Here is a 17180-nt window from a genome sequence, read left to right on the forward strand (position 1 = left end):
ACATGAAAGCAAACATGAACACGATTCTGTAATTTGACGGCCAAATACTCTTGTGGGATAGAGGACATCTTGATAAAAGGTATCCTCCTACTACTTTTCACAGATTACTTTTCACCTGGAATTTCTGGTCTGGAATTTCCCTGAAGTATTTCAGAAATAAAAACCCAGTAACACCCAAGGCTTTGGGAAGAACATTTTATTGCTAAGCATATCTTTAAACAAAATGCTAATAAGAAAAGAAAAAGAATCAAAAAAGAAGAAAAAGAAAGGGAAAAAAAGCAATAACATCACGACAACTCAAATAAAAATTCTAAAGGTTGTCCGTAAAGCAACAGGGATATGGTAGAAGCCCACATACAGAAATGCACATGTTCCCAAAAACTGTCCAATAGGAACTTACACAAAAAAAGGAAAGTGTAAATCTTTGTCCTTTAACTTAAAAAAGGAAAGCAAAAAGGAAAGGAAGAAAGAAAGCAGGAAATCATTTCACAAGACTCCAAGACTCCAAGAACAGCAATCTTTTACAGACATCAAGATATAATCAACTTTGTGTAGTTTCGGCCAGTTAAGTCATCTAAAATCGTGCTTTCATACCCTTTTAAAACCTGTCTTTTTTTTCTTTTTAGTATAAAAAATAAAAAAGGAAAAAAAAGCTCAACCTCGCACACACGCACCACACACACGCACACATACACGCACTGAAAATATCTGTTAACATGAAAGCGTCTTCTCTAAATGTTTGAGAAGGCTGTTTCTTTGAATTTAAGTTCCCATGTGCGTGTGTGCATTTGATGACACTTCTTCAAAGTCAAATATTCATGCGATTTATAAACACCAGCAAGAGTAGATTTCTAAACCTAAACAGCTGATTAGTTTTCATCCGTATACAGAAAAAATTGTACATTTCTGATATTCCAGCGTCTCCATTCTGGTTTTTGTTTTTGACTCTCTGTCTCTCTCTCCCTCATTTGCTCATTTGCACATTATAGGCATGGCCGTCAAACTGCCCGGCTATTGTTCTGTACAGTAAGATAATCCTTTTCACAATAACTGGGAAAATTTAGAAACCAAACAAGCAAATTAAATAATAAGTTAAATAAAAACAGAAGACATTCCCAATTTAAACATAAAACAGTATATACACCATCAGGGTATCCATAAAGAAATTATACTAGCAAAAAAAAAAATAGTAGTAAAATATGTAAACAAAATTTCAGATTTTTGTGGGGTTTTTTTGACACAGGTAACTGTGACAAAGCTAAAACACACACTCTTCACATTTTAAGGTTTGATTTTGTTGTCTGTTTTGTTTTACTTTGTTCTGCAAGAACATTCTCATTCCACATTAAAACCATAACAGAACTTCTATTCCAGTCGTCCCGTCAAACATACCATGATAAATATATCTGTGTGTATATATATATATTATATTATTAAATTATTTTGTCTTTATTATTTTTGTGTGTCACAGCAGCTTCATTTATTTTTTTTAATATAAAAGAGAAGGAAAAGGGAGAATAGGGCAGATGGAAAGACAGAGATGATCTGAAATGTCAAGCAACAAAATTAAAATATTACATATGAAAAACAGTTTTATGTCAAAAAAACTATGTATTTTTGATTCTTTAACAAGCATTTAGCTTTTCTGACATTTATGGGTCTTGTCACAAGTTGAACTCCAGTGGTGTCTTTCTGATCTCTTTATTAAACAGCTTTATTATTATTATTTTTGCATGCATTGCAATCAGTCACAGAACCAGAACCCAGAGTAAGGCTCCTTTATTTTAGCCAGGTATATTCAGCTCTGAATGGTTCACCATTTTTTAAGCATTCTATTTTGAGTCTTCAAATCCCTTAACCATAGTTTGGCTGTGCTAATGCATACTAAGTAAGTGCTATTCTCAAATAAAGCCAATGACTGATCAGAACAGATCCAAACCCATCTACTCTTCAGTTCAATTGCAAACACTGGAGCCAGATCCAAGGGAACCAGCTTTCCATGATAATTTTCTTTAGCACCACCCATCAGACACTTTCACTGTGTTGTTAGCAAACAACTTACTGCAAGACAACGGATTCTAGAGACAATACAACCAGATATGCAGAGTAAACACCATGGGTAGCTTTTGAGTTCATATATGGCAATAGTCTCTCTTTATTTATTGTGGATTATTTTTTGTTCCGAGATTTCTTCTCAGGTCATGTCCTGGTTCACCCTCACACTGTTTCTCTCCACCCTTCCCTCCCACAACCCTAAGAACCGAAAAACACCAAACAAAAAACAACCAAGAAACAAAACAAAACCAAAACAAAAAACCAACAGTCTCCAAAATCATTTATTCCCCTCCTCCAATCTCGAAAAGTTATATGGATTCTGGACGTGGCCAGATCAGTTAGTTTAATAATTGCATTTTTTTTCCTTCTTTTTTTTTTTTTTTTTAAATAAGTAAACTGAAAAATTATCGACACAGTCAGGGATCACGAACATTGTTAAAGACTCACTTGGAGATATGAAACAAGTAAGCCATGAAGTCTTCTACCTTTGCAGAAAGTTCAACGGAGGAGGAGATTTGGAGACGTCCAAGTTCACTAACAGGGCAGAGCTGTGTGCGCCATCTCCAGAATGCTAAGTGTGCTTTATAATACATTAGGGCAGAGTTTGCTGACTCCAAGCGATGACTGAGACATTAACAGTCACTGCTGATTTTTTTTTTTCCCAATACTTTTTCCCACAAACGATATCTCCCAATCATCTCGTTTGCTGCAATGGTTCTGATATTTCAGTTAAATCTCATTAAGTATTTATATATTTATATATAAATAAGTATTCTTTTTTACACATAATACTCTTTGTCCTTGTTTTTCTGTTTCTTGTGGCCACTCTTTGAGCTCTGCTGCTTCTCCTTCACGATCGTGCCGTTGCTCTGGGCTGAGTTGCTGATGTAGTTCCGCGTCTCGTCCACCTGATAGGACCCCTCGTCCCTGTTCCTGTACTTGTACATGGCATACAGGAGGATGAGGATGCAGAGGGCGGCAGCAGCCACTATGCCGACGACCATCCCCGTTGTGCTGCTTGACTCACGGACCACCTCTGAGGCCCCCGGAACCCGTCTGATTCCTGGCTCCGTGGGGTTTGCTGTGGGCACATTACGGAACATGGGGGAAGTGATTAGTGGGCTCTTCAGCTTTGTGCTGTCTAGCTCATAGGCAGTGGGCAACGGAAGCAAGACTATGTCAGGCTGGGGTTTGAGCTCACGGTTATTCATTTTGCCAGCTGGCAATTTGGGAACCATCCCAGTCGAGGACGAAGCTGTGGAGCGGATCAGCTCAGGGGACAAAGACGTGGTAGTAGTCCTACCAATTTCGGAGACTTTGTTAGGTCTAAAGTCCTTGGATTCCCACTTGGGTGCGTGTGCTTTGTAGCCACCTTCGAAGATTGAAGTGGAAAGACTCTTATCTGTTACCAAGGAGAAGGTGGTGTAAAAATCTTCATCATCAGTAGGGGGTAGGTTAGAGTCAAAGGTTTCCCCTGAGCCATACCCAGATATCACCAAGCCATCATCATCACAACCATCGCTGCCTTGGTCCGACAAGCAAGGTAACCCCGCCTCAGAGGTCATGGACAGGGAATCTTTGGTGGTCTCAATAATGGTGAGGAGGGGGCGAAAGGTAGGGGGAAGTGTAATGAAAGGTGCACGAGTTGCAATAGGAGGGATATCTAAAGGGTCTTCTACAAGTAGAGGGATAACTAATTCACCTCCTGGGATAGAAAAGAGAAAAAAAAGAAGATTAATACATTTTAATGACAAAACACACCATTTTCAATTCATTTAACTCAAGGGCGAGAGAGGATTTGGGCACTAAAAGGGATTTGGTTTCTTGCCCTAACTACACTATTGACATACTTTCCTGGGGATGCCCTTCATTCTTCCTCCCACCCTGCTTTTACATTGGTAAACTCCATGTTCCATTTCCCTCCTTTTAGCCTATGCCACGTATGCACAGTGAAATACTTTGAATTTCTTGGGACCCAAAGTTTTTGGTTTTTGAAGATACTCTCAAGTGACTCTGGGAACATCAATGCTTAGTAGTGATCTTAAGCATTTGGTTACAAGACTGTTTAAATGAATCTTATTAGACTTCCATAGAGCAATGTTCTCCTACATGGTTTTTACCACACATCTTGCTAATTTTTCGCCTCTGATTTCTTTAATTTACAATAACATTGGTATTCTTCTCTGCCATTCAAGTCTGCTCACCTTCTGTAGCAGTTTGTAAGGCCCTTCCCTAAAGCCCTTCCCATTCATCCATTTCTTCTTGATTGTTTCCTTGCTTTTGAATTGTGGGAAAATTAATGCAAGACAGGGATGGAATAAGAACCAAGTACTTACTGGGGTCCATGAAGATACAGAGCTCTACTCAATGCTTGTTCATCTCTTTTTAATCTTTCTTTACCATTCCATTAAAGATTAGGGATGTCACTTCCCTTAGACCTTTTGGGGCTACTAATGTCATACTATCTTCATCTTCAGTTCTTCTTGATATTCTTTTACTATGATTTGATTAAAATTTGAGATATACTTCATTGTGATTGATGATACAACTGAATAAAGACTTGACACAAATTAGCACTTTCCAGGAGGATACAGCAGAAGTTGTCTTCACACCTACTGTTACTTCTAGATATGCAGATAGCTGTGATCCATGCTGATTTTTCCTAAAATGATGGCTATCTGCCTACAGAGGACTAAAAATGAAGTGGACTTATGATCTACTCTTGAAGTAGAACACAAAGCTATAGCTGTAACATTTGTACATTACCACTGTATAAACTGCAACTGAAACCAGAAAATCAGTGCATCATCTCTAAGATTTGGTTTCTGAGCAGCAATATTTCTGCTTTTTGGGTAATAGTCCTGTTTTGTCTACATATTGTAATATGACTGTACTTCTACTTTTGAGCTTATGGGTAATTAACACTTCACTGTTTTGTTCTGATGTGGAGGCATAATTAATTTATCTAATTAATTTAGTTCCGATTATACAGTTGTCTGCTGACATTCAGGTGGCCAACACTTTTTTAGAATGAGTCATATTGCTTTTGAAAGTTTTTGTATGAATTTTCCCTTGTAGTTTTTCCTTGGGTAGCCACTTAAGTTAGCTGCTTGAAATATAAACTGAAGAGTTCATCTGACACCATGAGTAGTCATCTAGATTTGCTGAATGGAATGCAACTCAGTAAGAACTATTTTTAATGCATGGGAAATTTTTATTTATACTCACCATTGCATAAGGAAAAATATGCAGAAGGTATTTTAGCTTCTAAAGAAATAATTCTGGCTTTCTTTTCTGCATTAATAACTGCTAATGAACAATTCGGTATTGTTACAATGCTGAATGGCATCAGGGTCTAAATTTTGCTCTCTCCTATGTACACTATGCATTGCATGCATTGTTTCCCATTGGATACTGTCAGTAATATCCATGGAAGTGCTATAAAGAATATGGTCTAAAATCATAATCCCTTCTAAATATATTTGGAGAGCAATATATTTGAACAAATTACATATTGAATTTAGCTATATACTGAAAAAGATACTTTTCAGTTCGATTAAATCTGGATAGCTGAACTAATAATATGGCTTATACTTATCCTTAATGAGAAACTAAGTGGTGACACAATTTAATCAACTGAAACAGTCAGATTCCCTCAGAGGTACCAGGGTAGAAATTAGGCCACAATAAGAATGTGGTACTTTGCATATTTTCACGCAAAGCCAGTTTTAAGCTAAGACATAAAGTGCCAATTTTAATATGTTGTTTAGTTTTCCAAGCTTCCTCAGCATGTTCATACTACTTTTTGTTACTGGATAGAGGATGAAGAAGTAACTATCATATGTGTAAAATAATGCTAATCTCTTAAAACTAAGTATCTTAAAAAAAATTAAATATGTAAAAAGCAGAAGTGTAGTCTGCCAAATGGCTACATGGCATTTTGTGCTTATGCCTCTGAACTCTGTGCAATGCAGAAACTAGAGCATGTAATATGATTTATACATAACCAAAAGCCTTATCTATAGCTAGAGGAGGGCATCTATAATCTATTCAAACAGGTGGTCTCAGGATAAACTTGGAGTATGCCTCAAAGGGAAAGATAATCTGTTAGTTTGGTTAAAAATGACTAAAATTATAACATTTAAACGCGCATTACATCAAATTGCCTGAGTGGTGAATTTAAGTGCCAGAAAATCAGGGATATACAGCCCCTTTAATGATTTTTTAAGATCAGTGTTGTGCTGTTAAAAAGTAGTATTCATCTGTAATTTTCATTCACCATCTGTGACACCCAATTAGAAAAAAATCAGCTTGGCAGCTTTTAATTGCTCATCTAGAGCTTTGAAGTGCCTTTGTTCTTAAAATCTATATTGGCACATAGCATCAGTATGCAGTTGAACTGCCAACCAGTGGGGCAATATTTTGGGCAGTTTTCATCCAAAGATAAATTCTTTTGGTCATATAAGTAATTAATTTTCTTGAAGGAATCAGAAGTATCTCGTATTTAATATGAAGATCTTTCTTTTGCCCCATGAATTCTTGCCTTTAAAACAAGGTCATAGTTCTACAGTTTCTGTTACAGTTCAGGAGTTGAGCCAAGGATCAAGACTACTGCAACTATAAAAATGATCATGGTCTTCCTGAAATTTTAACAGAAGTTGATAGAGTCGCTACAGTAAGTGAGGTTTCACATAAGTGATGGACAGTGGGTTGAGTGCTTTTCGATTCCAGCAAGTCTGTTGGATGGAAGACAACAGGACAGAATCAGGAATGAGTTTTACAAAGCTTTAATCTCCTAATGTATGTGAGAAGAGAATAACTTTCACACCAGGAAGATGGGATTAACTTTGATTCCCTATACAATTATTTAATCTCATCTCTAGTTTTATTCAAATTGTCTAATGATCCATACTATGTTTACCTGTGTTACTAAAGAAATAAAGAGACTGTTAAAGGTCCTTCAGTAGGAATAACTACTCCATCAAGGAGTTAATTTGTTACATTTACTTAAGACAACATACTTTTGGGTAGTATCGGAGAGACGGATGTAGAGGTGGCAATTTTTATTTTTCTTTTTATTTGTAATGAAAAAAACCCTGTAAAACTGAAGCAAAAGCTGTGTGGGAGAAGGTAACTCAGAAGCAGCACTCTAGGTATCAAGTCTGGATTCTACTTTTTAGGTATGTTAGGCATGTATTCAAAACTCAAACTAGAAGTCGTAGGTCTAATAGCGTGCAGGCACAATGCTTCCTGGGGTATGTGATTTATAGAGGAATTAAAACATCCTTTAAAATGGCATGATAAAAATGCCAGTCAGTCTAAATGAAATGTGTTATTTAAGGATAACAGGGAATGTAAATTCTGAAAAGCTCCCAGGAAACGGTGAGAAACATGACCACCAATATCTATGGAGGGGAACAAGTGCAAACTTTCACATCACACCTGCAAACTCTTGTTATGGGTAGTACATTTCCACACACAAGAGACACAAGGGGGAGTCTGATAACAGGCAGATGATAAGTGTGTATTCAGGGGGAATCTTTCATAAAACGACAGGCATGACAGGAAGCTGCCTAGAGCCAGTGGCCTTTTGATGGAGAAGTGGTGCCTCTTGCCTAAAGGTAAGCACTGGAAGATTTAAAAGACAAAGTACCAATTGGTTGCCAAGAGTATCTCATGTGTGATTTGGATCCTGAAAGGTCTGCTGTGGCAGGCAAGTGCTTTAAATATCTGGATTTCTAGAAAAAGCTTAAGAGAAGCCCCTGAAAAACCACACATGACAATTTGGAAGGGAAATACATTTGAGACAGGTTTTATGTTTTGATTTTCCTATCTGAAGTTTTTATCTTATCACAGTGCCTACCATATTTTCAATCACAAAATTAACACTTTGCAGCCTTGAATAAAACTTATAGTTTTAATTTCCAAATTGTTCTGTGCTTAAAAAATAAAATGAAAAGGCTGCCACCCAGTTTGGGCCTTAGCTTCAAAACAAATATTCATATGAGACTTATATTTTATTTGTGGAAGATATGGGCTGTTTCCTGGTAGTTACAGGCTTCTTCGTGCCTTTCTTATGTTGGCTGTTAAACATCAGTTAACAGCATTCACTGGTAAACTGCAAGTTCAGGATTACATTAGCAATCCAAAGATTTCACAAGGATTTTCCAGGTTAATTTTTCACCTACTCCATGCTTTCTCTTCTAGGCAGGAAATAGATGTTTCCCAAACAGAAATATGGTTTTAAAAAAGCTTCTGCGGACAACACAATGCCAAAGAATTAAACAAAAGGGAAACAGATAAATGGTTTCCTCCGCAATTGCAAAATTAGTTTGTCCATCAATGGATACTTGCAAAAAAATTACTGAACACCAAACTGGAAGCAGCACTGAGAGAATGGAGTTCTGTGAGGTGTGAAACCTTGTACAGAGCAGCCCAGTGTTCTGCTTGGCCTTCTCATTCCACGAAGTAAACACAGTGCACATATATTCCTAAAAAGTTAGCCTTTAAATCTAGCACATATATTATTTTCAAGAAGTTGCACTTTTCTATAAACTACCAAGATCATTGGGGATGTAAAAGGTCTGCTGTAGCCTTGAAGCTGCCCTGCTTTTTGCTTTATGAGCTTATTTATAGCTATATAAGTCATACCTCTGGGGCTGATCTCCGGTAGGAGTTCTCTGCCACTAGAAAAAACAGCGTGTTAAAAATTTAATAGAAGCCTTATGAACTGTGAGGATGTTGTGGGTGAGTCATCAATGCAGAGGGCAACAAAAAAAAAAAAAAGAAAAAAGCCCCACAACCAAACAACCTGAAAAACTAGCAGCTGTTGGCTTTCATCCTTGGAGCCACAACTACTTCATTGGAGTTTCAAGCATCAAACTGATACAGGACAAAAGGCACACAACAACGAACCCTGAAAGTTCTCCTGATGATTATAAGGGACACTCCCTTATTGTGTCTCTCTTCTCCAGCTGTAGTTGAAAAGCTTTTAAATGCCAACCATAAAGTCTGCACGACACATCCATTTCTGTAGGCATGTGAAATTCTGCATCCAAAGTTTGTCACTATTGTTTTATTCTTATGCTGTTCCTCTGAATCTTGACTCTACTTCCAGTCTGAAATACCTGCCACAGAAAATAATTCCTTACCTTTTTCCCCTCTGTACCAACTCAAGAATTCCTTATTAAATGACTGAGTTCATAAATTTCAGTCTAATGGTGTTTTACTTAATTCTCCTTTAGTCCTCTGAGGATAAAAAGGGGAAATTATTCAGAATATAGTCCCAGATTCACAGGAAAGTTGATGACATCCTGAAACCTAGTAGATGAACATTCTTAATATTTTTTTACTCTTTGCACTCTGCTTTAACTGCAATTGACAGTCAGTAGTATGGAAGAAAAAAATATTTCCACAATGGAATACTGCAACTTTTCATCTCAAATACTTCCTTTTCATTTCAGAGAATATAAAGTTCTCAAAGTGAGTATATAAAACTGTATGTCTTCTGGTGGAGTTGGTTGCAAAGCATTTTGTAAGCATCACAAACTATATTAAAAGATATTACTTACTGCAGTCCTCCCTAATACATGGCTCGTGAACAACAGGAAGGTACAGAGTTTGACAGGTCATGAATCCCATGTTAATGCTGGGCCGTGTTTCACTGATGTAAATTCTTGATCATCACCTTCATGAAGTTTCAGTGAAATAGACATGAATAGCTTCCAGAGAGGACCTAACATCTTGTCTGCAGTCAGGATGCTAGAGCAAACCCAAGTATTTCAGTGCCTAGACACTAAGCTTCTCTAAATCAATCGAAATATGCCCTCGTCCACCTTCCATCATTATCTTAAACTTACTGCTTCCTACTCAGCACAATTTTTTGTTTTGCTTCCAGAATCAGTTTTTCAAAGGACCTGAGAGTTGAACCTTAAATACCTGCTGAGCACAGCACTACTATGTAGGAATAGTGAAAACATATGTGCTTGTAAGGAAGTACAGCTTTTTCTTACTTTTAGTCATTGCTTTTTAAAGAATTTAATCCAAATCTCTTTTGAAGCAAGGAAATTTTAGTGATTCAGGATGTGAGTTTCAGTAGGAAAGTGTCTGCCAAATATACCATTTCTGAATGATTTTGCCAAGTCTGATGCTAGTCATAATATGATAGGTGCATTTACCTGGCAAGAGTACACTTGAGAGTATCATTTAGACTGGACATCAGGCAGATAGTCAGCAATGAAGAAAACTGATAGAAATAAAATACTTTTATAGGAATAAAGTCAGACTGATGTAGCACTGCAGTAGGAAGACCCTGAAAGCTACCAAAATGCTAAAGAAGTCTCATTGTTTTTTATTTAACATGAAGGCTACACTACCAGGCTACATACAATTTAAAGTAGCGTGAAAGAAAGTAGCATTACTGGTGACTCATTTTGGGAAGGGGAAAGGGGAAAGAAAGCTCTACAGAGGGACCAAGAAAGAGTAGGAGCAAACACCACAGGTTTCTTCACCCCCTCCTGTGCACATTACAATTTGGTAATCGACAATATACAAACAGCGCATAACATAAGGGCAAATACAAACTGATCAAAAATAAATAAATGAACTTCTACATTTTTCTTAAAACAAAACCATATACTAGAAAATAAAAATGCCACAGCAACAACATCAGAAAAAAGGAAAAAAACATAACAAGTCATTCACTTCATCAGCAAAAGAAAGATAAAAACTTATAAGAACTGAAAAAAAGAGGAAAATCAAAAACACTATTTCCATTTTTTAAAAAAATTAATCAAAAATACATAAAAATATTTAGAAAGCATACCACATTGATTTCATAACAGTCAACTTACATCAACAAATTGCCCGCATGTTTTTTGGCATGAAAGGAAAAATTTACAAAAGAAAGTTGTGTAAGAATGCTCTTGGACAAGTAGCATTGCCACATTCTTGTAACTTGCTTTTTTTCATTGTTGTTTCTTAAAAACTTTTTTAGCAAAATGTTTATTATTTCTTTTTTAATATAATTGTTTTACAACAAAGGGCGATACAGGGAGGCAACAACACATACATCCACACCACATAACATGAAAAGAAAAAGATCTTGCACCTTAACAAATTTGAACTTTTTTTTTTTTTTCTGCTGTTTTTGGTTGTATTTTTTTTATCTTATGTAAAGTTATTAGCATATTACAGTTGAAAAATCCTGTACATTTTATAGAATTTACTTTTTCTTGTTTGCATATCTACATATATAATGTTTTTTGAAAAGCAAAGTTTGTTGCTTTTTTGCCTTTTTGGTCAATTTGATATATATTTTTTTAAACATTTTCTTTTTTTCTACAATTTTTGTGTGTGTGTGTTTTAAGGAATGGATGACTGCACATAAAATTTTAACAATGCTAAAGAAAGGGGTGGTGGAGGGGAACTTACTGGAAGAAAAAATGTCTAGGGTGGATGGAGTGGGAGTGTAAAAATCTATGAGTGTACTACACAGGAGATGAAGATGATGGGAGTGAATGTGTAAGTCAGTTGCCATGTCCATGTAAGGGCGGTACGGAGTGATCTAGCAGCATTAGAGCTTCTGGCTGTAAGGAAGGGATGGGCAATATACAAAAACAAATGAGCATATTCATGCCCATCAACAAAAAGAAAGAACAGAACTCTAACATTGACAATCTCACAAACCCTAAGCTGCAACTTCTTCAACATGCAAGTTACAAAAAATTAATAATTATAGTATTAATATTTACATTTTCATTAAAGGTTCTCAAATTATAAAAACAGTTAAAACTTTTCCCTACTAAAAATAGCAGTAAAATACATAAATGAATAATAATAATAATAATAATAATAATAATAATAATAATAGAGTAAAACAAAAAACAAGGAAACTAGTTTTATGCATTGGAATAAGAACAACTTCATCTGTAGCTACCCACAGCCTCCTTCTTCTAAAAATCATTTTTCTGAAGTCCATCAAATTGATATCAGTATGCTCAATAATTTGAGACAATCATTCCTTGAGCAAATCACTCTTTTGAATGTAATGACTGTGTGGCACACCCCTTCGCCACTCTCAAATTAGATTGCTTTTATATTCAGACTCTCTGGAGAATCTAAAAAATACAGCTGTAGGATTCTGCCAGTGAAGTAGTTCCTTATTTAAAGAGGGAAATAGAGGGAGAAATTGCAGAAAACAATTCATAACTCTTTTGTTTTGTTTGTTTGTCTTTTTTCATTATTAGATTGGAACAAACCAAATTTCTAAGATAGGAATTCAACCATTGAAAATAAATACATCAAAATATAACTATGCAGAGATATACTAAAAAAAAAAGCAAAAAATGAAAAAGAGCACTTTGTTCCCAAGAGGAAGAGAGGTAAATAACAATTGTGGGTGTCTAAAATTTTATTTTAAAAGAAAAAATTATTCCACACACTTTTAAAGATGAACAAATCAGATGCACACAGTGAAAGGAACAGACAAAGCAGTCCAGGGACACTTTCACAATTTGGATATTCTTTTTGTTAAAAATCAGATTCTCTTCCCTTCCCTCCCCCTCCCATTTAAATATGTGTTCAATTACTGGCGAAAAATCCCACCACCCTCCAGTGTTGCTTTTTTTTTTAATAGATCTTTTTTCAAATCACTTCTTTTTAAAATAAACATGGAGAGGAAAAAAAAAAAAGGACATGAAGTCTGGATGTACGTCATAAATAGACATAGAAAAAGATAGAAGAAATTGGCTGAGATCGACAAATGGGTTATATAATAGCTTAATTTTACTGTAGGATGTTAATAATAATGCATGCTTAAAGTAAGTTGCATTTAGGGAAAGTAGAAAAACAAAACAGCAAGCAAGGGCTTGGGGGGTGGGCAGGCGGGGCGGGGGAGGGAGGGAGAAGGGAGCACGGGTGTAACATCCATGCCTTTCCAAAAAGGGCAAAGCACATTCCAGCAGGTTTTCTGCATTTCTGGGGGAGGTCAGAAGGGGGAAAGGGTGAGGAAGAATCATAAGCTACTCTAGGACACAATTTTCACCCTGACTATGACATTATGTATGGATCAAACACCCAGAACTCCAGACTCCAGCCCTTATTCTGGCCCTAACTCACCAGGGTATTCATGAAATAAGTGGCATTTATCTTTCTGCCTAGTCAGACTGGACTAACTCCTGCAAGCACTTAACTGAATATTTATTTTAAGGTGTAAGCAGTTATTCAGATGTGCTATCCATGATTAGTGCTGGGGGTTCACCCCAGTATTTGGTACTAAGGCTGTATGATTTTGAATAGGCAAACCCGCCACTGTTAGCATTAAGACTGAGACTAGTTTATTCTATGCTACAAAAGGATTTAAAGTTCAAGAAGATATTACAAATCAATTCTACGTGAATCTTTAGTAAAACTGGATCCCAAACACTTCATGTTCTAGAGAGATCATTGGTTTCCTCTGAATTCCCTAGGCAACACATATGATGTCCATATTTTTCTTGTATAAAGACCATCACCCTGACATCAGGATCCTTCTAGAAGGAACCTGGGACCTCAGCAAAACAATCTATTCTGTCTGATGTTTTAGGAGAGGGTAAATAATACATATAAAGCTTTGGACCCTGTCCATGATGATTCTCTCCAGGAGATGGCAAAAGTAGTGCTGCATGTACCCTAGCTTTCCAGCAAGATCATTTAATAAACCATTATAAAAGTCATGCTATCACCAATTACTGAAAGTGGCTATCTAGAGCTTGAATTTCTAGGAAGAATGGGGCTATCCACCCTGTAGATGTAGCCAGGGGTACTTTTGTATAAATACAACAAACACATAAAATGTTTTGGTACTTATTAACATGAGGAACAGTATCACCTCTAAAGCCACTAAGAGATCAGTATTAATTCTAGGGAATGTCAAATAAGCATAAACCCCACAAAAATAAAGTAGCCTATACTGTTTTTAGATGCTTTTTCTGGAAAGTGTCTAGTTCTGAGAGGAGTTAGATGAGAAGACTCCTGTTTCAGAAGTGATGAGGTTGCACTGACTATCAGCACAGTGCATCTGTAGCTGGAATGTACCATGCCTTTGCTGGAAGACTGCACTGTACCTATCTCCTACAACCCTTTGGAAAACATGTTAGGAAAGGAAGAGGTCCAACCAAAGAAAAGGAAACCTGGTCAGGGTAATCTCAGGGACAGAACATGCAGATTGCAGGAAGGAAAACATTGGAAATACGTGATGCTGAACATAAGAAATTTTGGGGATTCATTTGTGGATCAGAAAAGATTTGCTAGGAATAGAAACAAAATTGACAGAAATGATGCCTTTGTAGTCCTCTGTGGAGATTTTTATTCGGCAAGGTTTCAAAGGCTAGTGTCCCTGGACACCACACTCTACCAGGATTCTGAGCCTCTGGTTTAATTGTACTTAGGGAGTTTCACAAAGAGGCATTTAAGCTTTGAATTTTAATCAGTATTTGTCATGACTTGCAGCTGGATTTTCAGAGTAGTGAAATATTCCCCTTCAGCACATTAGAATTGAGTGCTTTCTCTTTGATGCAGAACAGTCTGGAAGGCATGGGTCTGGTTGCCAACTGTGCAGTCTATGTCAGGCCGCTCCAGCAAATACTTAACACCCTATTTGATGGTAAATGCCTCACTCATTGCATGGGGGTCTGGAACAGTCTTTTACTGCCTGAAAGATCAAAAGAACTAAAGAACCACAGCTGAAGCTGGAGACACTTAAAGAGATGACAAGATTTTGTAAAGGAAATCTTCATGTTAGACTTACAAGATGATTTGAAGGGTGCTAAGCAACTTTATTTACTTGGTCAGTACAGAGGTGCTCGAACAGAAGCAGAGTTCTTTGGAAAATATGGGTCCAGCAATTTCTGCTAAGGCTAGAAAAATCTTCTCCAGTTTAAAAAAAAAATCTGTTAATAGTCAAAACTAGATGTCCTAATTTGAAAATTGGATCCAAAGTGTTTCCACATGAAGCTACAAAGACAGTATTTTATGACTTAACATTTAGCAAATTATTCCTCAGAAAAGCAAAGATAACCATCAGTAAAACCATACCAAAGTATATCAAAGTATAACCATTGCACCCTTTTATTTTTATTTTCAAAAACTTCAATTAGATCGAAGAACTGGGAATAGAGGCATCTGTACCATCAAGGCTTACAAGATTCTTGTTTGAAGGATTAATAGCCAACTTTTTCAAATTAAAAAATCCACATTTTAAAAGGAAGACAAAAAGCCACTTGCTCAGCAGCTATAATTATGAAATTGTATTTTCTCATTTTGTTTTCAACTTGCATTTTATAATGTTGTTGGTGAAGATAGTGCATATTTCTGCATGTGTTAAAGAGCAAGATGATAGATGGCAACTTCGGATCTAGGCCTGCATTACTGTCCCCAGATTCATGCTAACCCCTGGAACTTCCATGACTTCCACCACTCTAGTCCTCAGGCTCCACTAACCTGACAATTTCTCTCTTTCCTAACACATTGAACCCCTCATTATTTGAGTTCTCTGCATTCCAACACAACTCTAGTAATATATCTCATTATTAACCAGCTGCACCAGCTGCTTCTTCTGACTTAGTGGTCCAGCTATACTCTTGATGTATTTCAAGTGTCCAAGATTCCCTGCTGGCCTGATCTTGCATTCCTACTTATCTGAGATATTTTTATTTCTGTATTTCTTTGCACCATAGTTGCAAAACAAGAATGAAGTCAGGAAAATTTCTTTTTTATTTTGTCGTGTTGTGTTTTCTTCCCTATTTTATTGCACTTTGACGTAATTAGAATGGGACCCAAGATTTTTAGTGCTAAAAGGAAGCATGCATTTCCCCACTGCACAGTCTGGATTCCCTAATTGCTGTTACCTTTCTAAGTTTACTTTATATATCAGGCAGCACCCTTTTAGAGTCATTTAAGGCCATATGCATTGGACAAGGACACTACTGACGCATACTTCTAAGCAGCTGATACTACCAAAATGCCAGTGAAAAGAAAAAAATGGAGAATTCCCAGTGGACAGGAAAGTGTTCATTTTTCTGTAAAAAGTTTACCTACAAATAGGGAAAAAGGTATAGAACTTATAGAACTTATAGAATAGTTAGGGTTGGGAAGGACCCCAAGATCATCTAGTTCCAACCCCCCTGCCATGGGCAGGAACACCTCTCACTAAACCATCCCACACAAGGCTTCATCCAACCTGGCCTTGAACACCGCCAGGGATGGAGCACTCACAACCTCCCTGGGCAACTCATTCCAGTGCCTCACCACCCTAACAGGAAAGAATTTCCTCCTTATATCCAATCTAAACTTCCCCTGTTTAAGTTTTAACCCGTTACCCCTTGTCCTGTCACTACAGTCCCTGACAAAGAGCCCCTCTGCAGCATCCCTATGCATCTGCTTTTAGCTTCAAGGTGTGTTGGCAGCATTTTCTCCTCTGGCTAGAATATTTTAGTAGCAGAAATATATGTTAAATAGATAAAAGAGAAAAAACGTCCTACAAAATTCTCCACTTCAGGCATATACCTATATACCAAGAAAGAGAAGAATCTTCCCAATCCTTCCCAGTGATTTCACCATTAAATATATACACAAACACAGACTAAGAGACTTCGTTCTCTCCCTCCCTCTAAAACTGGCTAAGTTAACTTTATGGCTGTTAAAAAGTTAGTGAATTTACCTCTTAATATAAATGCTATATGCTAGAAATGCTAGATCCAGGAAGAAATCCTCCTAAGAGCTATTAATGCAGCATGGCTTTTGTGACTGTCCACAACTCAATAATTTTCTGGACTATGAAGAAAATGGGAGAAAATTAGCAGAAGAAAGGGGAGATGTTCCAAATGATGGAGTCCCCAGAAAGAGAAGGCAGGTGATGGATTCTGACAACAATCTGGGAAACTTGGTATTTCTAGATGGTCTTTCCTGCTTGTAGTAGCTCCCAAGATGACATTCTTGCATGCTTTTAACCCTTCTCAGAGCAGTATTTTTCAGACATCCAGCCAAATGAATGCTTAGCACACCACAAATAAGAAATATCTTATAGATTAATAGGAGTAAAATACTAATTTTCAGGGAACCCCCCCATTCCCACCCCCAAGTCAGAA

General features: G+C 36.9%; 1 protein-coding gene across 12 annotated transcripts in view; it reads right to left on the reverse strand.

Moving 5' to 3' along the window:
- Positions 1–230: 230 nt before the first annotated feature.
- Positions 231–17180, reverse strand: part of NRXN3 (neurexin 3) — an 894623-nt gene continuing 877673 nt past the window's right edge. For 11 of the 12 annotated variants that reach the window (XM_065685949.1, XM_065685942.1, XM_065685943.1 and 8 more), the window contains one exon: positions 231–3760. In XM_065685949.1, coding sequence (XP_065542021.1) covers positions 2835–3760 — 926 coding nt within the window. In that variant the 3' untranslated portion in view covers positions 231–2834. The remainder of the gene's footprint in view (positions 3761–17180) is intronic. The other variant, XM_065685951.1, reaches the window with a different exon arrangement.

The sequence above is a fragment of the Lathamus discolor genome, chromosome 6 (assembly GCF_037157495.1).
Source record: "Lathamus discolor isolate bLatDis1 chromosome 6, bLatDis1.hap1, whole genome shotgun sequence".
NCBI lineage: Eukaryota > Metazoa > Chordata > Aves > Psittaciformes > Psittacidae > Lathamus > Lathamus discolor.